This window comes from Rhinoraja longicauda, chromosome 4 (assembly GCF_053455715.1).
Source record: "Rhinoraja longicauda isolate Sanriku21f chromosome 4, sRhiLon1.1, whole genome shotgun sequence".
Lineage (NCBI taxonomy): Eukaryota > Metazoa > Chordata > Chondrichthyes > Rajiformes > Arhynchobatidae > Rhinoraja > Rhinoraja longicauda.
This window is the reverse complement of record NC_135956.1, coordinates 16,868,984-16,896,544: the sequence shown is the minus strand read 5'-3', so window position 1 is coordinate 16,896,544 and position 27,561 is coordinate 16,868,984. Positions and strand designations below refer to the sequence as shown.

The following is a 27,561-nucleotide window of genomic DNA, read 5'->3' as shown; positions in this document are numbered from 1 at the left end:
AAATCCTCTAGCAATGAAGGCCAACATTTCATTAGCTTTCTGCACTGCCTGCTGTATCTGTATGGACCTGCATGGGATTTATCCAAGATCTTTGGTTTCCTCCCAAGCTCGCTCCAAAGACGTACAGTTTTGTAGGTTAATAGGCTTGGTGTAAATGTAAAATATTTCCCTAATGTGTGGAGGGTAGTCTTAATGTGCGGGGATCGCTGGTTGGTGCGGACTCGGTGGGCCGAAGGGCCTGTTTCCAAGGTGTAACTCCAAACTAAAGTAAACTAAACTAAACTAAACTAAACAAAGTGGAAACAAGAGTGGGCACAAGGGACTGCAGATGCTGGTTTACAAAAAAACCCACAAAGTGCTGGAGGAACTCAGTGGGTCAGGCAGCATATCTGGAAGATAAGGTTAGGTAACGTTTCAGGTTGGGGGCCTTCAGACTGGAAATGAAAGCAAGCTATTCTAACATCAATAATACTGAGAAAATTATATTCAGATTGGCTGGGCCTCATGTGACAGATTCTGAGGCTGCACCTCCAGTCTGTCCTGATGGTTTCTGATGGCTCTCCAAAGTCCAAGGTCTGTGAACTATCAGTAAACATCTGAGAGTGTGGTGAAAAATACAGAATAGTGAAAGGCTTGGATAGAGTGGATGTGGAGAGGATGTTTCCACTAGTGGGAGAGTGTTGGACTAGAGGTCATAGCCTCAGACTTAAAGGACGTTCTTTTAGGAAGGAGATGAGGCGAAATTTCTTTAGTCAGAGGGTGGTGAATCTGTGGAATTCTTTGCCACAGAAGGCTGTGGAGGCCAAGTCAATGGATATTTTTAAGGCAGAGATAGATTGATTCTTAATTAGTACAGGTGTCAGAGGTTATGGGGAGAAGGCAGGAGAATGGGGTTAGGAGGTAGAGATAGATCAGCCATGATTGAATGGTGGAGTAAACTTGATAGGCCTAATTCTACTCCTACTCCTGATGACCTTATGACCTTATGATAATCACTGACATTTAAAAACATAATAAATAAACAAAAACATTTTTAAAAATCTACTTTAAAAACCTAGCGGTAGAGTTGCTGCCTTACAGTTGCAGAGACGGGTTTGATCCTGACTATGGGTACTGTCTCTATCCAGTTTTGCACCTTCTCCCTGAGTTTTCTCCGGGTGCTCTGGTTTTCTTCCACACTCCCAAGGACATACAGGGTTGTAGGTTAAGTGGCTTCTGTAAAAAAATGTAAATTATCCCTAGTACTAGGGTGATCGCTGGTCGGCGCAGACCTCATGGGTCGAAGAGCCTGTTTCCGCGCTGTGTCTCTAAAGTGTAAAGTCTAAATCTCCCACCCTCCCCAGTTTTTAGTTTTTTTGGTTTAGAGACACAGCGCGGAAACAAGTCTTTCAGCCCACCGAGTCCACGCCGACCAGCGACCCTCGCACGCTAACACTATCCTACAAACACTCAGGACAATTTACTATTATACAAAGCCTATAAACCTGTACATCTTTGGAATGTGGGAGGAAGCCGAAGATCTCGGAGAAAACTTACGCAGGTCACGGGGAGAACGTACAAATTCTGCACACACAGCACCCGTAGTTGTGATCGAACCCGGGTCCCTGGTGCTGAAAGCGCTGTAACTATCGCTACGCCACTGAACCGTGCAGTCAGCTTGTTCCCTTCCCCTCCTTTGCCCACCATCTTTACATTTCACTCCTCTGCTCCTTATCTGATTCCCTTCTGTCTCATTTGCCCTTGATTATGCTGCTGGCCTTGCTGATGCAGTGTGGTGTAGATGGAGTCAATGGAAGGGAGGTTGGTTTTTGTGATGGTCCGGGCTACATCCACAACTTTTGTTTAGTTTAGAGATACCACATGGAAACTGGCCTTCCAGCCCACCAAGTGCACGCCAACCAATGGTCAACCCGTAGATCATTGGGTTATTTCCTACTTACTAGGGAAAATTTACAGAAGCCCATTAACCTACAAACCTGTACGTCTTTGTTATGTGGGAGGAACCAGAGCACCCGGAGAAAACCCACATGGTCATAGGGAGAACGTACAAACTCAGTATATACAACACTCGGGGTCAGTTGGAACCCGGGTCTCTGGCGCTGTGAGGCAGCAACTCTACCGCTGCGCCACTGCGCGATGGAGCTGTCCTTGTATTATTTGCACCCTGCTACTATACTGCATGAAGCTACACACAAAGTGCTTGAGTAACTCAGTGGGTGAGGCAGCATCTCTGGAGAAAAAGAAAATCCTTTACTTCCAGAGGTGTGGCCAAGCTGGCCATCCGCGATCCACGGCGCCAGGCGGAAGAGGGCTCTGCCCGAGCCAGCTGCCTACCCCTTTCCCGGGGTTACATCCGCGCCCGGGCGGTGTTGGAGAGGGACTACGCGCTGTCCACGGGCACCTTGGGGGATTTCCGGGACCACTGGGCACCGTGGGGATTGGATGTACCCTGGATGGGGATTGTAATATAATTGTATAATAGTTTCAATTGGTATATTTGTTTGTAGAGTATTCTGGTGGTGGGTTCTGTTTTGGTTTTATTGTATTGTATATATATTATTTTAATATTTGAATAAATATTTTTGATTTAAAAAAAAGAGGTGTTGCCTGACCAGCTGAGGTACTCCAGCACTTTGTATCTATCTTTGGTACCTACCCACCATCTGCAGTCCTTTTCTGCACACCAAACTACATGCATTAGATGCAATGTGTTATTTTCACCATGGCAGCAAACTCCAGGCATCACAAGCTTTGTGTTATTTTTACAACGCCACCACAGCATCTATGACGAATTGTTATTTTTAACCATGGTGCTACCATTTCACATGCATTAAATGCTCTGTGTGATTTTTTACCATGTTGCGTGCATCTGATGGGTGGGTGTTTTTGTTTTACAATGCATGGCTATTTCGTGCAGCAGATTATTAAGTCGTGGTGTTAAATGATCGGAGCTTTATTCTCTGCAGTATTTGGGACGTGACACATCAGGGTTTACGAGTGCGTTTACTTCCTAATTCCTCCTCTTTCGGTTTCGGTTTAGGATGCAGGATGCTGGGTGTCATGTTGCCGGCAGGACGATGAATCTTTGGGAGAACCGACTCAAGAACGGCTTGCTGGAGGTGAGGGGGCAGGCGTGGGGTTGGTTGGGTTGGGTTGGGTTGGGTTGGGTTGGCTGGTGACTGCTGTGCAAGGAGGTTGGCGAGGGATCAGATAAGCTGAGATGAGGACTGGACACACAGGCAGCACCGCCACACTGGTCAGTTGCTGTGCTCAGGCATCCAACATCACATGAAGGAGTAATGCACATTGCATTGAGTCAGGAGTTGCATTGTGCAATGCTACCGAATGTCCTTTAACAATGATTCACTTTAAGGTGTGTGTGTGTGGTTAGAGTCGTCGTCGTAGATATACAGTGTGGAACTAGTCCCTTCGGCCCAACTTGCCCACACCGGCCAACAATATCCCAGCGACACTAGTCCCACCTGCCTGCGTTTGGTCCATATCCCTCCAAACCTGTCCCATCCATGTACCTGTCGAATTGTTTCTTAAACGTTGGGATAGTCCCAGCCTCCAACTACCTCCCCTGGCAGCTTGCTCCATACACCCACCACCCTTTGTGTGAAAAAATTCCCCCTCCTATTCCTATTAAATCGTTTCCCCTTCACCTTGAACCTATGCCCTCTGGTCCTAGATCCATCTAGTCTGGGCAAGAGACTCTGCATCTATCTAATCTTTGGTTATAATGTTGAGATTTGGTTATGATGTGGAATACAAGAGATGACCATGCACTGAGATACAAAGTTATGCAGTCAGGAGTAGTACGTATTGTGCAGGGATCTGGAAGGTAAACGATTCTGACATGAAATATTGGCTGCATTCATTGTTCAGTTGAGTTTATTGTCACGTGTACCGTGAAAATTTCCCCGGTGTGGGACGAATAAAGGAATATATTATTATTATAAAAGCTTTTGTTGTGTGCTAACCAGCTTGCACGGCAGGTGAGGTTTAGTTTATTTTGTTTAGAGATACAGCACAGAAACAGGCCCTTCGGCCCACCGGGTCCGCGCCGCCCAACGATCCCCGCACATTAACACCATCCTCTACCCACTAGGGACAATTTTTTTACATTTGCCCAGCCAATTAACCTACATACCTGTACGTCTTTGGAGTGTGGGAGGAAACCGAAGATCTCGGAGAAAACCCACGCAGGTCATGGGGAGAACGTACAAACTCCGTACAGACGGCGCCCGTAGTCAGGATCAAACCTGAGTCTCCGGCGCTGCATTCGCTGTAAGGCAGCAACTCTACCGCTGCGCCACCGTGCCGCCCTGAGGTCATGACCCCTGACCCGTACTGTTGCCACGCAACGTCTTCTGGAGGACAAGCGGTGTACTGGAGGCGAGCACTTACTATGGCTGCCAGTACAGTCTTTGGTCCCAGCAGCTATTTGCCACAACTCTGCAGCCAAAATCACCACTAAACTTGCAAAACCTCAGTCCCAACCAAAAATCTTTATGAATGGCACTACATGATTACAGTACTTAATCACATCAGGCTGCTTAACTTCATCCCAATAAACATAGCACAGCTATGGTGAAGATGATATTTAAGTTTAAGATTGAAGGTATCACAAAAAATGCTGGAGTAACTCAGTGGGTCAGGCAGCATCTCAGGAGAGAAGGAATGAGTGACATTTCGAGTCGAGACCCTTCTTCAGACTGTTTAAGATGCTCTTTTGATGACAGATGTGAAGCCAGGTACCAGGTGCAGAACTCACAAATCACTGTTCCTTGGGGCTTGTAATAACAAGGAACTGCAGATGCTGGTTTATACCAGAGAAAGACACCTATGCCAGAATCATTCAGCAAATCAGGTAGCATCCCTGAAGAATGTGGTTAGGCGACATTTTGGGTTGGACCAGATCAAAACATCACCTGTCCATGTCCTCCCGGGTTGCTGCCTGACCTGCTGAGTTACTCCAGCACTTTGTGTCTTTCCTTGGGGCTTAATGAAAAAGAGCTTACTTATATTTTGCAGTTCCTTTTTCTTGCGTTGGTACACAGACCAATTGCGGTGGCTCTGGTTAGATTTCAAAAGATATTCCTGCAAAGCCCTTAAGGTTATGGATACGAGTGGTGGAGGGATTTAAATCAGCTCACTTAAATGCTGGAATTGGAAGACAATGGAGACAGGGAGTGTAGCCAGGCTGGAGGAAGTTAAGGAGAAAAGGATGACCAAGGGTTTGGCCTGACAAAATAAACAGTGGAATCACACAGGGGGAGCAGTGAGAGAGGATGTTGCTGAACTCTCGTCGGAGAGAGGAGGAGAACTTCTTCAAAGTAGACATACCTTGTGGAGATTTTACAGTGGAGAGGACAAAATGTGTAGGAAAGAAGTGCAGACGCTGGTTTAAATCGAAGGTAGACAAAATGCTGGAGTAGCTCGGTGGGACGTATGTGTTGCGTGTGTTATGAGTGTATGCCGGAAGCTGCCTTGTACTCCAGAAGGCTTGAGTGACTCCGTGAATCACATCCTTTGACCTTATGACCGACAGTGCAATCCCCCTATACATGATTGTGGTGGGTGTACGGAACAAGCTGCCAGAGGAGGTAGTTGAGGCAGGGACTATCCCAACATTTAAGAAACTGTTAGACATGTTCATGGATGGGACAGGTTTGGAGGGATATGAACCAAATGTTGGCAGGTGGGACTAGTGTGGCTGGGACATGTTGGCCAGTATGGGCCAGTTTCCACACACTACGACTATGAATCGAGCCATTTTTCAGTTTATAGATGCGTAATAAGGGAATAACGTTTAGTGCAAGGTAAAGCCAATAAAGTCCTATCAAAGATAGTCCAAGGGTCACCAATGAGGTAGATAATAGTTCAGGTAGTGGCTTTCTAGTTGTGGTCGGATGGTTTAGTTGCAAGCTAACAGCTGGGAAGAAACTGTCTCTGATTCTGGAGCTGCGCATTTTCACACTTTTATACCTTTTGCCCGAATGTGATCAGGGAGCGAACCATCGATCCCCGCATACTAACACTATCCTGCACACACTAGGGACAATTGACATTTATACCAAGCCAATTCACCTACAGACCTTTACGTCTTCTGGGCTGTGGGAGGAAACTGAACATCTCGAAGAAAACCCACGCGGTCACGGGGAGAACGTACAAACTCCGTACAGACAGCACCCGTAGTCAGAATCGAACCCGGATCGTTGGCTCAGTAAGGCAGCAACTCTACCGCTGCCCACTCTGCGAAATGTCACAAGATCTGTTGCAAGTTAGGGGGCTGTGAGATAAGTTTAAAGGGAATATGGGAAGTGAGGCCCAGTGAGTTTAAAGGGAACAGAAGAAACTATACCGTTGAGAGTTTAAAGGGAGGGTCATAAGAAGGACGCAGGAAGTGCAATGCAAAGTGTATTTATTGTGCTGGCATTTGGATTTTTAGTCTGGAATGTTGTGTGCTTCCTGGAATTTGGGATAACAATGGCATAGATTTCACTTTGGGGAATGAGGCTTCTGGAATGGTTTATGTTGCTTTACAGTGTACAGTAATAAGAACTGAAAATGTTGGAAATACTCAATAGATAAGTTGGCATTTGCAGTCTGTTGCCCGTGAATTACAACGTATGATCAGAGTTGAAACAAGGAACTGCAGATGCTGGTTTACAACAAAAAAATCACACACAAGGGTCAGGCACCAACCCTGGAGAACATGGATAGGTGACATTTCGGGTCGGGACCCTTCTTCAGACTGTATGATCAGCTCTATTGCAATGATCTGAAATGGCTGTCTTCCTACAGCTATTAATATTTTGAGTATTTATTTTCATTACACTAATATTAATATTTTTAGTCTGAAGAAGGGTCTCGACCCGAAACCTCACCCATTCCTTCTCTCCAGAGATCCTGCCTGTCCCGCTGAGTTACTCCTGCGTTCTGTGGTCTATCTTCGATTTAAACCAGCATCTGCAGTTCATTCCCACACACTTAATTTTTTAAATGTTGTCTTCCAGTCCTATGAATCAAGTGTGAATTACCCTGTTTGTACTGGGTTTTTTTCGCTACCAGTTTTTTCCCCACTCCCCTTGCTACAATCTGTCTGAAGAAGGGTCCCGACCCAAAATGTCACATCTGTTTTCTCCAGAGATGCTGCCTGACCTGTTGAGTTACTCCAGCATTTTATATCTATCTGTGTCAATTACTTCATGTCTACTTTGCTTGACTAATGGTCATTGGAATTGGAGATACCCCTATTTTTAGAATCAGTGAGCATATATTTCAGTTTATTCACAAAATGCTGGAGTAACTCAGCAGGTCAGGCAGCATCTCGGGAGAGAAGGAATGGGTGACGTTTCGGGTCGAGACCCTTCTTCAGTCTGAAGAAGGGTCTCGACCTGAAATGTCACCCATTCCTTCTCTCCCGAGATGCTGCCTGACCTGCTGAGTTACTCCAGCATTTTGTGAATAAATCGATTTGTACCAGCATCTGCAGTTATTTTCTTATACTACTGGTAGCATATATTTCAGTCCTAACTTTAAGTTGCCTCTCTTCCTGCCCTTTAAGTTGGGTATGATAGATCCTGTGATACAACACTGAGATCTTGGCTGGCATTTACCCCTTTAGTTTAGCTTAGCTTAGTTTAATTTAGTTTGGTTTAGTTTAGAGATATAGCACGGAAACAGGTCCTTCGGCCCACCGAGTCCGCACTGAGCAGCAATCCCTTGTTCATCAGCACAAAACTAAATACAAGGGACAATTTACAATTTTCAACAAATCCAAATTAACCTACAAACCTGTGCGTCTTTGGAGTGTGGGAGGAAACCGGAGCACCCGGGGAAAACCCACGCTGTCACGGGGATAATGTACAAACTCCGTGCAGGCAGCATCTGCAGTCAGGATCGAATCCAGGTCTCTGGTGCTGTTGGGCTGCAACCCTACCGCTGTGCCACCATGGAGCGAATTTTGTGTTTCACCTGTACCTGAATCTGGCTTTCACGCAGGTTTCATCTGCCCTCTTAATTACCGCTCTGATAGGAACAGACACAAAGAATATCTCATGGAGCATTGGTGAGTTGCTCTAACAAGCCAGCTTATTGATGGCCTTATCAGTATGCACTGGGAAACTCTCTGAGAGAACCCAAAGCGTTTCAAAGATTCACTGCACCCACTGCATTTTTATATTCCCACGACACAACGGTTACATGTAGATTTTACATTTTTGAAATAATTCGTAATTGAACATTGTCTCTAGCATTTCAGCCTTGTTCCTCCCCCCCCCCCCCCCCCCCCCCCCCCGGTGAGTCCATGACTGCATTAGGACCTTGAATTTGGCTGATCATAATGTCATAAGATCATATAAGTGATAGTAGAATTAGGAAATTTGGCCCATCTAGTCTACTCCACTATTTAATCACTGCTGATCTATCTCTCCCGCCTAACCCCATTTTCTTGCCTTCTCACCATAACCTCTGACATCTCTACTATTCAAAAAATCTATCTATCTCTGCCATTAAAATATCCACTGACTTGGCCTCCACAGATTCACCACCCTCTGACTAAAGAAATTTCTCCTCATCTCCTTACTAAAAGGACTTCCTTTAATTCTGAGGCTGTGACCTCTAGTCCCAGACTCCCCACTAGTGGAAACATTCTCTCCACATCTACTCTATCCAAGCCTTTCACTATTCTGTACATTTCAATAGGTCCCCCCTCATTCTTCTAAACTCCAGCGAGTACAGGCCCAGTATTCCCGACAAATGCTCATCATATGTTAACCTACTCATTCCTGGGATCATTCTTGTAAACCTCCTCTGGACCCTCTGCAGAGCCAGCACATCCTCAAACCTGTGCGTCTTTGGAGTGTGGGAGGAAACCGGAGCACACGGGGAAAACAAACCCGAGCACAAAATTGCTCACAATACTCCAAATGCGACCTTACCAGCGACTTATAGAGCCTCAGCATTACATCCCTGTTTTTGTATACAAGCCCTCTTGAAATAAATGCAAGCATTAAGTTTGCTTTCTTTACTACCGATTCGACTTGCAGATGAACCTTTTTGGAATCCTGCATCAGCACTCCCAAGTCCCTTTGCACCTCAGATTTCTGGATTCTCTCTCCAATTAGAAAATAGTCTACGCCTGTAAATGGAAGATAGTACGGAGAGATAGACACAAATTGCTTCAGTATAATCCAGCACCTGCAGTCCCTTCGCACACATACATACTGCGGACAGAGATAACATAGCCATCTAGAGTTACATGAAATTGTATGTATCTAGTCTGGGTGATTAACAGGCCTGCGAAAGGTTATTTTGTTCCTTGCAGCAAAATGCGTTGTTACAAATAATCCCTTTTGTTAATTCTTTTACAGCATTTATACAATCATCCAGCAGCAGTTATAAAAGAGCTTAAAAATGTGCGAGCAGTCTACAGAGACCTGTCGGTGAATTTTGACTTTTATTGTAAGTAATGACGTTCTGTTTACATAGAAGTGAAAATTGATATTTAATATTTATTTTATCTCCTCAGATGCCTAGCATCAAAATACAAGATCTATTTGCCTGTAAGTGTACTTCTTAAGGAGATTAAAAAGAAAATACAACACTAGATTGGGAAAAGATGTTTCCACAAGTGGGAGAGTCTAGGACCAGAGGGCACAACCTCAGATTAAAAAGACAGACATTTAGAAAGGAGGTGAGGAAGAATTTCTATGGCCAGAGGCTGGTGAATCTGCAGACTTCATTGCCACAGATAGCCATGGAGACCAACTCATTGGGTATTTTTAAACCTGAGATTGACAGGTTCTTGATTAGTAAGGGCATCAAAGGTTATGGGGAGAAGGCAGGAGAATGGGGCTGAGAGGGAAAGACAGATCAGCAATGATAGTCTTGATGGGCCGAATGTCCTAATTCTGCTCCTATGACTTATAATCTTATGGCTTGGACTATATGGTGATGTGCAGTTCAATAATCTTTCTCAATAGCATCGGGACATAAGCAGTAAATATCAACTTACTGCCTGTGATATTGTTCTTCTCTACGTTGCAATTGTGACTACACATCATGAAGGGCTATCATGGTTGCAAGGCACTTTGAGGAATTCTAAAGTAACCATATCAATGCATGTCATATTATTGTATTTACTTCAAGGGTCAAGAGTGTTTAATTGTCATATGCCTCGAAACGGAACAATGCAAAGATAGCCAAAAAAGGCTGGAGTAATACAGTGAGTCAGGAAGTATCTCTGGAGAAAAGGACGAGGTGACGTTTTGGGTTGGAACCCTTCTTCAGATCCAGAATAAGAAATTCTTACTTGCAGCTGCACAACAGATATGTAAACAGAGTACTCTGTAAAAATCATAATAAACAACAAAAACAAGTTCGGTGCATATTTCTATACTTCTAGTATTTATAGTTGATATATATATATAATTCTCAATACATATATATCATTTCAAAAAGGCAAACAGACAAATATACAACTATAATTTTGCAAAGTCAAAAATAATGTCCCCAAATCTATGTTATCCAGAGCCTATTTGGAAGTTGTAGTGTTTAATAGTCTGATGGTTGCAGGGGAGAATCTGTTCCTGAACCTGGACCTTACAGTTTACAGGCTCCTATATCTTCTTCCTGATGGCAGGAATGAAATGAGAGCATGGCCAGGGTAGTGTGGGTCTCTGAAGATACTGGCTGCCTATTTGAGGTAGCAACTCTTGTAAATCCCTTTGATGGTAGGGAGGTCAGTATTCGTGATGGACTGGGCAGTGTTCACCACTTTGTGCACTCTTTTTCGTTCGAGTTGCCGAACCGGGCCGTGATGCAGCCAGCCACTATTCTCTCTACTGTACACCTGTAGAAGTTCAAGACAGTGTTCGTTGACATATCAGATCTTATGACTTCGAACCAGACTGTTAAGCGCATCAAGTCAATACTGAGTCACAGAGTATTCCCATCAATCTCATTCCCGTACTTATCTTCCTGTAAACCTTTTCCCTCTTACATATCTTCATGTTCCAGGAGCAGAATTAGGCCATTTGGCCCATTTAGTCCATGCCACCATTCAATCATGGCTGTCCACACCACCATTCAATCTATCTTTCCCTCTCAACCCCATTCTCCTGCCTTCTCCCCATAACCCCTGACACTCTTACTAATCAAGAAAGTCCAATCTTCGCATCCTCGTTAATTCCTTTTTTGCCACTCGACCAAACTCAGGGGTAATATATAGCCACCAAATAATCTATGACACATCCTTGTTATGTGGGAATAAACTGGAGAGCCCAGAGGAAACCCGTGCAATGACTGGGAAAAACAACAGTTCCACACAAACAGCAGGTGAGGTCAGGATCATGCCAGGGTCCCCTGAGCTGTAACGATACAATACAACAGCAACTTTAACCAGGCTATCTTTTTAACTTCCAAAGAGAAAAAGTAGATCCGTTGGAAAATAAAGACATGTCCAAATAAGTTTTTAAAGTGTTTTAAAAATAACCTGGTCATTGAGAATGTACAGGCTTCCTCCCACATTCCAAAGATGTGCAGGTTTGTAGGATAGAACCGAATGTAGGATTCGAGCCGAATGGCCTACTGATTCTGGCTGATCATCCAAAATCAGTACCCCGTCCCGGCTTTTTACCCACACTCCTTGATTTCATTAGCCCTAAGAGCTAAATCTAACTCCCTCTTGAAAACATCCAGTGAATTGGCCTCACCTGCCTTCTGTGGCAGAGAATTCCATAGATTCACAACTCTCTGGGTGGAAAAGTTTTTCCTCATCTCAGTCCTAAATGGCCTACCCCTTAATCTTAAACCGTGACCTCCTGTGGTAATCGTTGGTCGGCATGGACTCAGTGGGCCGAATGGTCTGTTTCCACCCTGTATCTCTCTAAACTCTAAACTCTCTCTAAATATACAAAATATTTTATAATTTAATATTATATATATTATATTAATTATAATTTTTATATTATCATATGCCTGCCATAGTGAAAGAGGCTAAGTCAAATTATTACAGGGTGGAATGTAGAAACAAATTACTGTAGGCGCTGGTTTACAAAGCAGGACACAAAATGCTGGAGTAACTCAGCAGGTCAGGCTGCATGCAAGTTGTCCAGAGTTGCTGCCTGACCCGCTGAGCTACTCCAGCACTTTGTGCCTTTTTTTGTTATAGGGTGAAATATTTCTTCAATCAACTTCATGAAAAAATATTTTTCTTTTTTCTCCAGGTCCAGGTCACTCAACTGGATTTAAAAGTCAACTGGTTAATGTAAGTGGTACTATTCCTGTATCATGCAAAGGTAAGGCAGCCGAGTACAGTATACACATGACATAGTGCGCGGACCAGACTTTAGAAATGGTGCCAAACCTGGTGATTCAAAAGATTTTCACTGTGCGCATTTAGTGTTTTAGTTTAGTTTAGAGATACAGTGCAGAAACAGGCCATTTGGCCCGCCGAGTCCACACCGACCAGCAGTCCCCGCACATTAACACTATCCTACACACACTAGGGACAATTTACATTTATACCCAGCCAATTAACCAACAATCCTGTACGTCTTTTGGAGTGTGGGAGGAAACTGAATATCTCGGAGAAAACCCATGCAGGTCAAAGGGAGAACGTACAAACTCCATGCGGACAGCACCCGTAGTCGGGATCGAACCCGGGTCTCTGGCACTGTAAGGCAGTAACTCTACCGCTGTGCCACTGTGCTGCCGTATGTGATATGTGACAATAAAGCAGAGTAGTATTGTATATCTTTGTTTTTCCAGAGTAGTGAATCCATTTGGGAAATACTGCCAAGGGGAAAATTTAGTTATATCTTTGACAGAAATTGACTGTCCTTCCCAGAGAACTAATGCAGCTTTTTGTGGGTTGATTCTATCTTGTTTTTAGTTGTCCCGTGTACTGAGGTACAGTAAAAAAAAATTGTTGCATGTTGTCCAGTCAGTGGAAAGACAATACATGATTGTAATCGAGCCATTTACAGCGTATAGATACATGATAAGGGAATAACATTTAGTGCAAGGTAAAGCCAGCAAAGTCCGATCAAGGATAGTCCGAGGGTCACCAATGAGGTAGATAGTAGTTCAGCACTGCTCTCTGGTTGTGGTAGGATGATTCAGTAGCTTGATAACAGCTGGGAAGAAACTGTCCCTGAATCTGGAGACGTGTATTTTCACACTTCTATGACTTTTGCTTGACGGGAGAGGGGAGAAGAGGGAGTGGCCAGGGTGCGACTCGTCCTTAATTATGCTGCTGGCCTTGCCGAGGTAGCGTGAGGTACAAATGGAGTCAATGGAAGGGAGGTTGGTTGTGTGATGGTCTGGGCTGCGTCCACAATTTGCTGCAATTTCATGCGGTCTTGAATGGAGCTGTGATGCATCCTGATAAAATGCTTTTTCTGGTGCATCTGTAGAAGTTGGTGAGAGTTGTAGGGCAGTGGGGTGGAGGGCTGAAAAGACTGGTGCAAGGAACTGACTTTAAAGTAATTATAGTTTGAGTCTCGTTATTTATAAAACATGATGAAGTCATTGGCTTCCATTTATGGTTAGCAACAAACCTATAGCGTTAGCCACTCACCCAGAAGAAAGCCCTTCACAAAGATCTGATCATCTTTTTGGCATGGATTTCCTCTGTCTTGGTGCTAATTTTGATCTAACACCAGAGTATTTCTGGCAACAGTAATGTCATCAATCAAATAGTGTTGTCAGTGGCATTGAAGAATTCTCTAAGGTACAAAACAAAGATTGAGTTTGAGTTCAGTTTAATGTCACGTGTACCGAGGACGAGAGAGTACTGTTTTTGGCCGAGTTTAACCATTCAAGAATTTTAATGACTCTTGTACAGTTTTTTCGCTAGTCAGATCAGTGAATAATTTTAAATAAGCAACAGAATTGAAAACAAATACTGAATATCAGTTTAAACATTGTGCTAAAGAAATGAAAGTTGATGCTCTCAGATGTACTACACAAGGTGATTGTATCTGTACAGATGTGACTTACAGAAAATAATGGGTCGGCTGGGCTGATATTCAAGATTCAAGATTCAAGATAGCTTTATTTGTCATCCAATATTGGACGAAATTCAGTCACCCACAGTCCAACAATAAAAGCATTAAATGCTAGTAGGCATTAAAATTACACAACCCCAAAAACACACAAAAAAAGAAACATCCATCAAAGAAATATCCATCACAGTGAGTCTCCTCCAGTCCTCTCCTCACTGTGATGGAAGGCCACAATGTCTTTCCCTTCTCCTGCTGTCTTCTCCCGCGGCCAGGTTGTTGTGGTTGCAGGCCGCGCCGGAGTTTAGAAGGATGAGAGGGGATCTTATAGAAACGTATACAATTCTTAAGGGATTGGACAGGCTAGATGTAGGAAAAATGTTCCCGATGTTGGGGGAGTCCAGAACCAGGGGTCACAGTTTAAGAATAAGGGGTAGGCCATTTAGGACTGAGTGGAGAAAAATCTTTTTCACCCAGAGAGTTGTGAATCTGTGGAATTCTCTGCCATAGAAGGCAGTGGAGGCCAATTCACTGGATGTTTTCAAGAGAGAGCTAGATAGAGCTCTTGGGGCTAACGGAATCAAGGGATATGGGGAGAAAGCAGGAACGGTGTACTGATTTTGGATGATCAGCCATGATTATATTGAATGGCGGTGCTGGCTCAAAGGGCTGAAAGGCCTACTCCTGCACCTATTTTCTATGTTTCTATGGCTTGTTCTTTTAATGCACATATGTTTACATTCAGGCCAAATTTGCAACCTTCCGATAACCATCTGGTTACACAACACACACCCCAAGTGTCCTCCAAAATGCTTTGTGAAGGGGCTACCAGTTCACTTCCGAAAGTCAGGAGACCGTTTGGATGATGTTGGCATGAAGTCTTCAAGTTACTTGTGTAATTGGAAATATGTAAGCAAAAGTCAATGTTATAATATGGAGTTTGAATATAAATTATATCACAATGTTTGCATAAGGAACTATTTGCGATAAAAGTGATGAGACAAATCCATGGAAATGAAACCTAGTTCTAGTAAATGTAGTTATAAATGTTAGGGGTATGGGGAGAAGGCAAGAGAATGGGGTTAGGAGGGAGTGATCAGCCATGATTGAATGGTGGAGTAGACGATGGGCCGTATGGAATTAATCAAATTTTTGACATGAAAACAACATTATTTGGTGTTTGCTGAGTTAGAAGAACAAAGTATTTAATGTATTATGTTTTGGCTTTAGCAAGTTGCTTGTAAAATAGCTAGCATTGTATTTGAATGTGAATCAGTACTTGTTAAACACAAGTATTGTTCTGGATAATGCCGTGCCATAACTCAATGAAAGAGACATTTGTTACCAACATTGCTTGGTTTAGTTTAGTTCATTGTCACATGTACCGATGTACAGTGAAAAGCTTTTTTGTTGCGTTCTATTCAGTCAGTGAAAAGGCTATACATGATTATAACCGAGCCGTCCACAGTATACAGATACAGGATAAAAGGAGTAATGTTTAGTGCAAGATAAAGTCGAGTAAAGTCCGATTAGAGATAGTCCGTGGGTCTCCAGTGAGGTAGATGCTAGGTCTGGATCGCTCATTTGCAAAGGTTGTGTGAGTGTTTTTTTATGAATTTGTTTAAAAACTAGCAATTGGTTTTGATATTCAAGAAAAATGAAAAAACTGCAGATGCTGAGAATCTGAAATAAAAGCAGAACCTGCTGGAAACTCAGCAGGTATGGCAGCATCTGTGTAAAAAACAAAGGTGCAAACTGTTTGGGTGAAATTTCCTTTGTCAGAACTGGGAGACAGAAAACAGAGGTAGAGGCAGAGATAGATAGGCAGACATAGATAGATTCTTGATTAGTACGGGTGTCGGGGGTATGGGAAGAAGGCAGGAGAATGGGATTGAGAGGGACAGATGGATCAGCACGATTGAATGGCGGAGTAGACTTGATCGGCCGAATGGCTTAATTCTGCTCCTATCACTTGTGAAATTATAAAAACAACTTAAATAACGTAATTTCAGGTTGCTGAGGGAAGGAATGGAGAGGGTAAATGGAATATCTCTGGTTGGGTAAAAAGCTATTGATTTATTTAACTTTTTTACTTACTGTTCACTGAATTGTTTTGCTTTCTTCAGCCAAAATCGCAGTTGTTGGGACTCATTGAAGAAATAAAAGCATCATTTACAAACTCCTTAAATAATTCACCGCAAATTACAGATACAGAAGGTAGGGTATCATATTTTATAATTTTATGTTGAAGGATTTTGCAAAATCATTTAAGCTCTCACTACTTAAATAAATCTACACCACAATCCCTTGTTATTGATGCACTGAAGGCACATGGATAGGAAGGGTTTAAAGGGATATGGGCCAAATGCAGGCAGATGGGATGAGCTTAGACGGGGCATCTTGGTTGGCATGGGCGTGTTGGGCTGAAGGGCCTGTTTCTTTGTTTCCTTCATCAGTCTGAAGAAGGGTCTCGACCCGAAACGTCCCCCATTCCTTCTCTCCCGAGATGCTGCCTGACCCGCTGAGTTACTCCAACATTGTGTGTCTACCTTTGATTTAAACCAGCATCTGCAGTTTTTTTTCCTACACAACCTACAAACCTGTACATCTTAGGCGTGTGGGAGGAAACCGGAGTACCAGGAGAAAACCCAAATGGTCAGAGGGAGAACGTACAAACTCCGTACAGACAGCACCCGTAGTCAGGATCAAACCCAGGTCTCTGGGACTTTAAGGCAGTAGCACATCGCTGTGCCACTGTGCTGCCCTAATGTATCTTTTGTGATCATTATATTAAAAATATTCTCAAATATAGCACAAATATTATTTTATCTTTTAGAAGTCCATTGCATTGCAAAAGAGTCACCTTTCCATTCTGGAGAGAATGCTTCAAACAAGTCTGAGAAGATATCGTACGGCAGCGAGCTGATGTCTCTGGGGATCTCATTTACACATCACCCTCCTAAAGCTTCTCCTGCCGAGGGTATGAACACAGAAGGCACATAATAATGAGAGCAGTGTATGGGCTCTCTTAAAAATGAATATAAATATAATGAGGTTTGCAGTTTAAGCTTTAGTAAGCTGAAGATACAAAACCTGAAAGATAAATGTGTTGGAAGGAACTGCAGATGCTGGTTTACACTGAAGATAGACACAAAATGCTGGAGCAACTCAGTGGGACAGGCATCATCTCTGGAGAGAAGGAATGGGTGACGTTTTGTGTCGAGACCCTTCAGACTGAGAGTGAGACTGAGATCCCTTCTTCGTCAATGTAAAATAATGTGCACCCAGGTTTTGAAGCATTGCAAACGCACAACTTCAGTGGACTGACACAGAAAGGACTAAATACAAAAGGACTGAAAACATGTACCAAATACAGAATTATATCAGAGATAGACACAAAGTGCTGGAATAACTCAGCGGGTCAGGCAGTATCTCTGGAGAAAAAGGATGGGTGCTGTTTCAGGTCGGGACCCTTTTTCAGACACGAGTCTATGGTCCCAATCTTCCGAATATTTCATAGTACATTCAAAGCATGAACGTCACCCATTCCTTTTATCCAGAGATGCTGCCTGACCCGCTGAGTTACTCCAGCATTTAGTGTCTACCTGAAGGATAGATGTACATTTATTGCCACAGTGCATTCATTCTTATGTCACTGTGGGCAGTGGGGGGGGGGGGGGGGGGGTTAGTTGATGAAAGTGCTGTGGACATAAATGGTGACTGATCATTAGAAGATGTGAGAATGTGGATCAAGGTCGAAATGAATGGATCAAGATGCTATCCCTCTTAGCATCTTCACTAGATAGTTCTGTAGCTCCAAGGTGTTGCATACCAGCTCCCACTCCAGCACCTTCTACCTTTGCATTCACTGAATGAATGAGTAAGGGAGTCAAGCACCAGAGGGTGTAGTTTCAAAGTGAGGGGTGAAAGATTCAATAGTAACCTGAGAGGCAACTTTTTTACAAAAAGAGTGGCAGGTATATGGAACAAACTGCCAGAGGAGGTAGTTGGACAGGTACATGGATAGGATAGGTTTATAGGGATATGGGCTAAGTGGGCCTAGTGTAGATGGGGCAAGTTGGTCAGGGTGGGCAAGTTGGCCGAGCGGCCTGTTTCCACGCCGTATGACTCTATAACTCTATTAACCCTTCTGATGAAGGGTATTTGACCTGAAACATTAACTCTTTCTCTTCCCAAGGTGCAGCTGACCTGTTGATATTTCTAGCATCTTTTGTGTTCATTTTATATCTCCAGCATTTGCAACTCTTTGGACTTTCGTTGCTTCTTTTTTCTTCCCTCGAATATTGCATGGAGTATATTCTGTGCCCAGGATATCCTTTATTGCATTTCCAACATTTAGTATCCACCTATCACTCGCCAGGCTTTTCTTCACCCCCACTGCTTTTCCAGCTTCCTACTACAATTAGTCTGAAGAAGGGCCCCGACTCAAATCGTCACCTATTCATGTCCTTCAGGGAGGCTGCCTGATCCGCTGAGTTACTCCAGCACTTTGTTGTTTTTGTGTGTTAACCAGCATCTGCAGTTCCTTGCGTATTTAGCAATTAGTTTCAAGTGCTCTATTCTTGTCTACTTCATTCGATAGATCATGTGGTGAAGAAGAAAATCGATTCCGTGAAACAAACTGCAGATTTCTTTGATGATTTGCATATCGACAAGGTGGTAAAGACTTTGAACCTGAAGACTCCCTCCCCGAAAAACCAAGGTAAATAATCAGCCTGAAATGTGCAATCTAAAGTAAGTAACTGGTCTTTTACTGACCTCTCTTTAGTTTAGTTTAGAGATACATGTAAATTGGATAGGTATATGGATAGGAGGGGATTAGAGGGTTATGGTCTGAGTGCAGGTAGATGAGACTAGGTCAAGGAGAATGGTCGGCGTGGACTGGTAGGGCCGGACAGGCCTGTTTCCATGCTGTAGTTGTTATATTGTTATATGTTATATACAGCGCGGAAACAGGCCCTTCGGCCCACTGGGTCCACACCGACCAGCGATCCCCGCACATTAACACTATCCTACATACCCACTAGGGACAATTTTTACGCATAGACCAAGCCAATTAACCTACAGACCTGTATGTCTTTGGAGTGTGGGAGGAAACCGAAGATCTCGGAGAAAACCCACACGGTCACGGGAAGAACGTACAAACTCCCTACAGCCTGCCCCCGTAGTCGGGATTGAACCCGGGTCTCCGGCGTTGCAAGCGCTGTAAGGCAGCAGCTCTACCACTGCACCATCATGGTCGCCCTTGGTGGTATATTTCCACCCAGATTACTTTGTGGTCTGGGAGATCTCATTGGATAGAAGAACGTACAGGTGCAGAGATGTACGGGTTTGTAGGTTAATTGGCTTGGTATTATTGCAAATTGTCCCTAGTGTGTAGGATATTGTTAGTGTGCGGGGATCGCTGGTCGCCGCAGACTCGGTGGGCCGAAGGGCCTGTTTCCGTGCTGTGTCTCTGAACTAAAACTAAACTAAATTAAACTTAATCAAAAGAAGGTTCATTGTGCTGCTTGTTAGACAATGCATGTTAAAGTGATCGCTAAATGTATAGAGCTTCTGTGTACGAAAATAACTGCAGATGCTGGTACAAATCGAAGGTGTCACAAAATGCTAGAATAACTCAGCAGGTCAGGCAGCATCTTGGATGCATCCCATTCCTTCTCTCCAAGATGCTGCCTGACCTGCTGAGTTACTCCAGCATTTTGTAATACCTTCGAGCTTCTGTGTACTGTGTTAAAATATCTCTGGCATCATCCTTGTGCAAGAGAGACTTGAATGCTGAGCCCACATGGCATGCAAGAGTAATGTTGCTCATAATGCAGGCATTCCTTCTTACACACTAGTTCTATGTTATCCCTGTTTCGCATCCTACACCCTAGGGGGAATTTATAGAAGCCAATTAACCGACAAACCCCCACGTCTTGGGAATATGGGAGGAAACCGGAGCACCCGGAGAAAACTAAGCGGTCACGGGAAAAACGTACAAACTGCGTACAGACAGCACCCGTAGTCAGGATCAAACCCAAGTCTCTGGCGCTGTAAGGCAGCAACACTACCGCTGCACCACTGTCCAGTATGATAAGACTGTGATATGCAGTTTTAAATCTCCATGTTAGGTCATAAGACAATAGACAATAGGTGCAGGAGTAGGCCATTCGGCCCTTCGAGCCAGCACCGCCATTCAATGTGATCAAGTGATAGGAGTAGAATTAGGCCATTTGACCCATCGTCTACTCTGCCATTCAATCATGGCTGATCTATCTCTCCCTCCTAACCCCATCCCCGTGCCTTCTCCCCATAACCTCTGACACACGTACTAATCAAATATCTATTTATCTCTGCTTTAAAAATATCCACTGATTTGGGCTCCACAGCCGCCCGTGGCAAAGAATTCCACAGATTCACCACCCTCTGACGATAGAAATATATCCTCATCTCCTTCCCTAAAAGAATGTCCTTTAACTGTGAAGCTATAACCTCTAGTCCTGGACTCTCCCACCGGTGGAAACATCCTGTATTTTATTTCCTGACAATGTTTCTGTTTTTACAATTTCTTCCATTGGTATTGAATCAGATTCGACTTCACTTGATGCTCAGAGGACAAGTTTGCACAAGGTCAAGCAGAGAGTGATGGTGCTCAACATTCCTACTGATTTACCAGAGCACAGGATGAAAGACAAGCTGACCATATTTTTCCAAAGCTTTAGGAACGGTGGTGGTGAAATTGCTCATCTTCAGTATCCAGGCACGATTCCAGCATCTGCCATTATCACTTTTGCCGAAGCCAAAGGTAAGATAAGTTTTGAAGTGTCACAAATTGTGGAACTCATTGCCATAGAGGGCCTTGGAGGCCAAGTCAGTAGATGTTTTTAAGGCAGAGATAGACACGTTCTTGATTAGAACGGGTGTCAAGGGTTACGGGGAGAACGTAGGAAATTGGGATTAGGTGGCAGAGATCAGCCTTGATTGAATGACGGACTAGAATCGATGGACCGAATGGCCTAATTCTACTCCTATAACGTGTGACCATGTGTGAAAATCATGAGAGGAATAGATCGGGTAGACGCACAGCATCTTGCCCAGAGTAGATGTATCAAGAACCAGAGGACATAGGTTTAAGATGAAGGGAGAAAGATTTAATAGGAATCTCGGGTGACCTGTTTACGCAAGGGGTGATGGGTGTATTGAACGAGCTGCCGGAGACAGGTACTATCGCAATGTTTAATAAACATTTAGGCAGGTACATGGATAGGGCAGGTTTAGGGGGATATGGGCCAAATGCAGGCAGGTGGGACTAATATAGATGGGACATATTGGCCGGTGTAGGCAAGTTCGGCCGATGTGCCTGTTTGCATGTTGTAAGACTATATGACTCTATGACTCTTAAGTTCAGTTTAGATATTGGAATGCTTTTCAAAACAGTAATGTGTACTCATCCACATTATTAACCATGTTACATTTGCATGCAGATTTAATGTTTGCAAGGTTAAACAAAATATGCAAGAATTATTTCCATTTTTATTCAATTTGTAAAATGTTATTTCCTTTTTGATATAATGAAACATTTATATTCAGTTGCAGAAAGACTTGTCCAACAGGAACAACATTTATTCACTCATAATAATAAAATCTACCCAATACATCTAAAGTTTCATAATGAAAAAAATGGAGTTTCTGCTGAAAATGACACTGGTAACAACATTTCCACTGTGGATATTACACATGACCACCATAATTGGGTAGGTAACATTATTAGATATTTATGTACTGGCATGTGCGATCTAGTATTATAGTTTCCCTTAGTGTGTTTTTAGCACCAATTTACTGCCTTTTAGTTTAATTTAGTTTAGTTTAGAGATTCAGCGCGAAAATAGGGCCTTTGGCCCACGAGTCCGCACCAACCAGCGAATCCCGCACATTAACACTATCCTCCACACACTAGGAAAATTTACATTTATAGCAAGCCGATAAAACCTACAAACTTGTGCGTCTTTGGAGTGTGGGAGGAAACCGAAAATCTCGGACAAAACTCATGTGGTCACGGGGAAAATGTGCATACTCAGTACCGACAGCACCCATAATCAGGTTTGTACCCGGGTCTCTGGTGCTGTAAGGCAGCAACTCTACCGCTGCGCCACCGTGCTGCTTTTAGATGCAAGTCTGAAGAAGAGTCTCAACCCGAAACGTCGCCCATTCCTTCTCTCCAGAGCTGCTGCCTGACCCGCTGAGTTACTCCAGCATTTCGTGTCTACCTGCTTTTAGATGCAATATGGAGGAGCACATTAGTATAAAGCATTATGCGACAGAATTTTTATCTTAATCACAGAGATGTCCATTTTTCCCCCAATTCACAGCAAGGATTGCCATCGAATGCCGCTGATTCTACAAAGGAAAAATCAGACCTATTTCTGCGTCTACTGAGCACGGACGACCAGAATTTCAGTGTAGAGGACGTGATGGAGGTTGTGCAGTCGGGATTAAATTATGAATCAGCTTTGCGGTATCTCGCTCACGAGTGCCCCATTTGCAGTGAACACGTATCGTTTAGCAGGGTAAGGTATAACGTGTGTTATCTTTGTCTCTGCTGTTCAGGTCTGTCCTTTAACTGAAATAAAGTACACTAGCCTTTACAAATTCCATGACCTGAGCAGCACACTTGTCAAATGAAGAACGGAATCATAATATTTAGTTTCTATCATTGTTTTTTTATGACATTGGCAGAAAAAAAATCCTTTGCCACATCTGGACTTTCCTGGACTTTATCATGCACTAAACGTTATTCCCCCTCCTCCTGTATCTGTACACAGTGAACGACTCGATTGTAATCATGTATCGTCATTTCGCTGACTGGATAGCACCCAATAAAAAATGTTTTTCACTGTACTGTGGTACACGTGACAATAATAAACGAAACTAAATAAAAAATATGCAGCCAGTTCATCAAACACAATGCTAGAAATTTTCGTTAAATTTATAACGTTTTAAATGATTCCATTTTGTCGGCCTAACTAAACCACCTGGGAGACCTGCATGCTCTGTCTGCTCCTTAACGCAGATCTTAAACTTTCTTTATCTCACCTTTATCTGACACACCTTCTTTGCCCTTCATCTGTCCATTTCTTCACACGTTGATTCAGAAGGCCATTGGGCCCATTTCTACAGTCTATCCAAATCCAGATTTTATTTCTCACTAGGTTACTGATTCTCCCCAACAATCTGGGATTATCTAAATGACAGGCTTCCCTGTGTCTTTCTCCAGAACAGAAATAAATATAGTGAACAGAAAGGGCTAGAACTCCGAATTCTGAACTGTGCAACAAGTTTGAGGGTGGCACTGTGGTAGAGTTGCTGCCTTAAAGCGCAAGAGCCCCGGATTTGACCCTGATTATGGGTGCTGTCTGTTTAGAGGTTGTACGTTCTCCCCGTGACCGCATAGGTTTTCTCCGGGTGCTCTGGTTTCCTCCCACACTCCAAAGACGTACAGGTTTGTACGCTAATTGGCTTGGTAAATTTGTAGATTTTCCCTAAAGTGTGTAGGATAGTGTTAATTTGCGGGGATCTCTGGTCGGTGTGGACTCAGTGGGCCGAATGGTCTGTTTCCGCGCTGTATCTCTAAAGTAAACAAAACTAAATTCCACACTGTCCCAAATTAGGAGATCGCCCATTTCAAATCACTCATTGTCTGGCTTTTATCTCATTTATTTACCGCAAACCATCCTCCCTTCTATTGACTCCATTTATACCTCACGCTGCCTTGGCAAGGCCAGCAGCATAATCAAGGACGAGTCGCATCCTGGCCAGTCCCTCATCTCCCCTCTCCAATCGGGCAAAATATATAGAAGTACTCCTCCAGATTCAGGTTCAGTTTTTCCCCAGCTGTTATCAGGCAACTGAATCATCCTACCACAACCAGAGAGCAGTGCTGAACTGCTATCTACCTCTTTGGTGACCTCCTAACTATCCTTGTTCAGACACTGCAAATGGCTCGATTGTAATCATGTCTTTCTGCTGACTGGTTAGCACGCAACAAAAGGTTTTCACTCAACCTTGGTACACGTAACAATAAACTAAACTGAACTTTAACTCAGCACATTGTTGGACATGAGGCCTTGACTATTCTATGACAAGATACTCCCCCATGCTGCATTATCCAATGGTCAAACAAATTGATATAATTACCTTCTCTGACAGGCAGCCTTAAAATAATGGCATTGATATGAAGTCTAAGTAGAGTATCTCTTCTGCTCTCATTGGATACATTGTTCAGTATTGTATCGAAATGGCAAAGTACTCATTTTAAGCTGCAAACATCAGTGCTTATTATTAGTACGGATCTCATCTGTGGTTGATAGACATGGTCTAAATAATACATGAAATATAATGATGATAATACATTGACATGACAACGTATTTGTATAAAAGCATGAGAACGTATTTGTATAAAAGCTAACCTGAAGTGTAGGAACTGCAGATGCTGATTTAAACCGAAGATAGACACAAAATGCAGCATCTCTCGAGAGAAGGAATGGGTGACATTTCGGGTCGAGAGCCTTCTTCAGACTGTCTGAATCCTCTTCTCAGTCCTAAATGGCCTACCTCTTTTTCTTACACTGTGACCCCTGGTTCTGGACTCCCCCAACATCGGGAACATTTTTCCTGCATCTCGCCTGTCTAATCCCTTAAGAATTCTATATGTTTCAATTAGATCCCCTCTCATCCTTCTAAATTCCAGTGAATATAAGCCCAGTTGATCCATTCTTTCATCCTATGCCAGTACCGCCATCCCAGGAATTAACCTAGTGAACCTATGCTGCACTCCCTCAACAGCAAGAATGTCCTCCCTCAAATTGGGAGACCAAAACTGCACACAATACTCCAGGTGTGGTCTCACCAGTGCCCTGTACAACTGCAATAGGACCTCCTTATTCCTAAACTCAAATCCTCTCGCAATGAAGGCCAACAGGCCATTAGCTTTCCTCATTGCCTGCTGTACCTGCATGCTTTCTTTCAGTGACTGATGTACAAGGACGCCCAGGTCTTGTTGCACCTCCCCTTCTCCTAATCTGACACCATTCAGATATTGACTGAGAGCGCGGGGAGAGGGAGACATAGAGATGTGGAAGGGGAACGTGTGAAAACACAGCTAACAAAATGTACCATTCTACATTTCCTTGAGCACCATCCCCTTTGATCTGTGTTTTCACACCTTACCCTTCCATATCTCTATGTCTCCCTCTCCCCTGACTGTCTGAAGAAGGGTCTTGACCCTAAACGTCACCCATTCCTTCTATCCAGAGATGCTAGTACTCCAGCATTTTGTGTCTGCCAGTCAGATATTAATCTGCTTGACCCTAGATTGTAAGATAGACTTAGTGTATAAGTGATCGTTGGTCACCATGGACTCAATAGGCCAAAAAGTGCGTCTTCATGCTGTACCCCTAAACTAAACTAAACTACTCAGAATTTCAAAAAAGCTGTTGGCCAGCATTGATATTCATTTCCAACTATCAATAATGTTTAGGAAATGCAGTCACTGAGATTAGAATTAGTCATCTTCGAATTATGGAACTCATGCTTTCAAGATGGCGCCCAACCCAGGCGACTATTTACATCTAATATTACAATCACCCCACGCTATTAAATGTCTACTCCTACAGCACCATTTCTTACCCTCGGACTATCCTTGATCGGACTTTGCTGGCGTTTACCTCGCACTAAACGTTAATCCCTTATCGTGCATCTCTGCACTGTAAATGGCTCGATTGTAATCATGTATTGTCTTTCTGCTGAATAGATAGCTTGCAACAAAAGCTAAACTAATAAACTCCTTTTGTTTGTCTCTTGAATGTTGGTGAATTAATATTGTTTCATGTACGTTCTCGTAAATGCAGTCTCATAATATTTCAGGAATTAGATATTACATCTTGAGTCCTGTTTCACAGTAGCTTATCTTAAGTAATTTACCTTAAAATAAATGTTGTTTTATTGCTTTAATGACATACATTAAAGTCTTTGTTCTTTTTTTCTTTTTAAAGGTTGTCACAATGACCCACTGTAGCTGTTCGTTCTGTGAAAGTTGTTTCAAGAACTATTTCACATCAGTCATAAAGGAACTAAGTATTGACAATATGGTTTGCCCAATTTGCAGGACCCCAAATCTGAAAAGCTCAAAACACAAAGAGGATATCACAGAGTACTTTAATTTCCTGGACATTCAGGTTAGAATTCCAAAATCTGGGAAAAATAAATTCCGAGATTATATTATTGCAATCATGAAAACATCATTGAGTGAAGGGCAGGATGAGCAGCTGAATGAAGGCACAGACTGAGAGTGAGGGGAAAGGGAGACCTAGAGATGTGGAAGGGTAACACAGCTAACAAAATGTACCAATCTACATTTCCTTGAGCATTGTCCCCTTTGATCTGTGTTTTCACACCTTGCCCCTCCATATCTCTCTGTCTCCCTCTCCCCTGACTCTCAGTTTGAAGAAGGGTCTCGACCTGAAATGTCACCCATTCCTTCTCTCCAATGATGCTGCCTATCCCGCTAAGTTACTGCAGCATTTTGTGTCTATCTTAGATATTCTGGAGGGATGGTCCGATGTGAATTTAGTAATTAGAGAGGGGCGATCACTTTGCTAGTTTTTATACTATAGTCCTTTCAATAGTCAGCAGGAATTAGAGGATTGGATGTGTAACCGAACCTCAGCAACGTCTGCAAGTAATAGGTTTATTGTAATGTGGAATTTTAACTTTCTCAATATTGACTGGGATTCCCTTAGAGCAAGGGGCTTAGTTAGATAGAACAGAATATACAAAGTTCATCCTAGATAGCTTTTTGAAACGATAGTTAGATACTCCGACTAGAGAAGGGACTGAAGAAGGGTCCCGAAACGTCACCCATTCCTTCTCTCCAGAGATGCTGCCTGTCCTGCTGAGTTACTCCAGCATTTTGCGTCTATCTTAGAGAAGTGACTATACTTGACCTGAGGAAATGAGACCCGGCAAGTGGAGAATTTGTCTGTGGGGAAGTCTTTGAGGGCATAGCATTAAGGTGGGAAAGGTAAAGCTAAACGGAGAGTGGTGGTAAATGTCTACATAGATTTTAGTGAGGCATTTAAGTGTGAAGTGATGCATTTAGGAAAGACAAATCGGTGTACGATTTATGCGATGTGTAGTAGGGCACTAAATAATTTTGTTGAACAGAGACACCTAGAGATCCACATCCATATGGAGACACGAGATTGCAGATTGTGAATCTGGAGCATAAAACAACCAGAGTCCTTGATATCTGGAATTGGTGTCAGAATTGTTGGAATTGGATACAAACACTACATTTAATTGGTGTTTAGACAGGAAGTGAAGAAAGCTAATGGCATGTTAGCCTTTACAACGAGAGGATTTGAGTATAGAAGTAAAGAGGTCCTTCTGCAGTTGTACAGGGCCCTGGTGAGACCACATCTGGAGAATTGTGTGCAATTTTGGTCTCCTAATTTGAGGAAGGACATCCTTGCTATTGAGGCAG

General features: G+C 43.2%; 1 protein-coding gene across 2 annotated transcripts in view; it reads left to right on the top strand.

Annotated features, from left to right (window-relative positions):
• The first annotated feature begins 2,835 nt into the window (after nucleotides 1-2,835).
• Nucleotides 2,836-27,561, top strand: part of LOC144593075 (E3 ubiquitin-protein ligase RNF31-like) — a 38,500-nt gene continuing 13,774 nt past the window's right edge. Inside the window, exons 1-12 of one of the 2 annotated variants that reach the window (XM_078398507.1) lie at nucleotides 2,836-2,876; nucleotides 3,041-3,119; nucleotides 9,381-9,471; nucleotides 12,237-12,308; nucleotides 14,761-14,924; nucleotides 16,142-16,232; nucleotides 16,852-16,995; nucleotides 18,619-18,738; nucleotides 20,611-20,826; nucleotides 21,612-21,775; nucleotides 22,391-22,588; nucleotides 26,072-26,254. In XM_078398507.1, the coding sequence (XP_078254633.1) occupies nucleotides 2,857-2,876; nucleotides 3,041-3,119; nucleotides 9,381-9,471; nucleotides 12,237-12,308; nucleotides 14,761-14,924; nucleotides 16,142-16,232; nucleotides 16,852-16,995; nucleotides 18,619-18,738; nucleotides 20,611-20,826; nucleotides 21,612-21,775; nucleotides 22,391-22,588; nucleotides 26,072-26,254 (1,542 nt within the window). In that variant the 5' untranslated portion in view covers nucleotides 2,836-2,856. The remainder of the gene's footprint in view (nucleotides 2,877-3,040; nucleotides 3,120-9,380; nucleotides 9,472-12,236; nucleotides 12,309-14,760; nucleotides 14,925-16,141; nucleotides 16,233-16,851; nucleotides 16,996-18,618; nucleotides 18,739-20,610; nucleotides 20,827-21,611; nucleotides 21,776-22,390; nucleotides 22,589-26,071; nucleotides 26,255-27,561) is intronic. The other variant, XM_078398508.1, reaches the window with a different exon arrangement.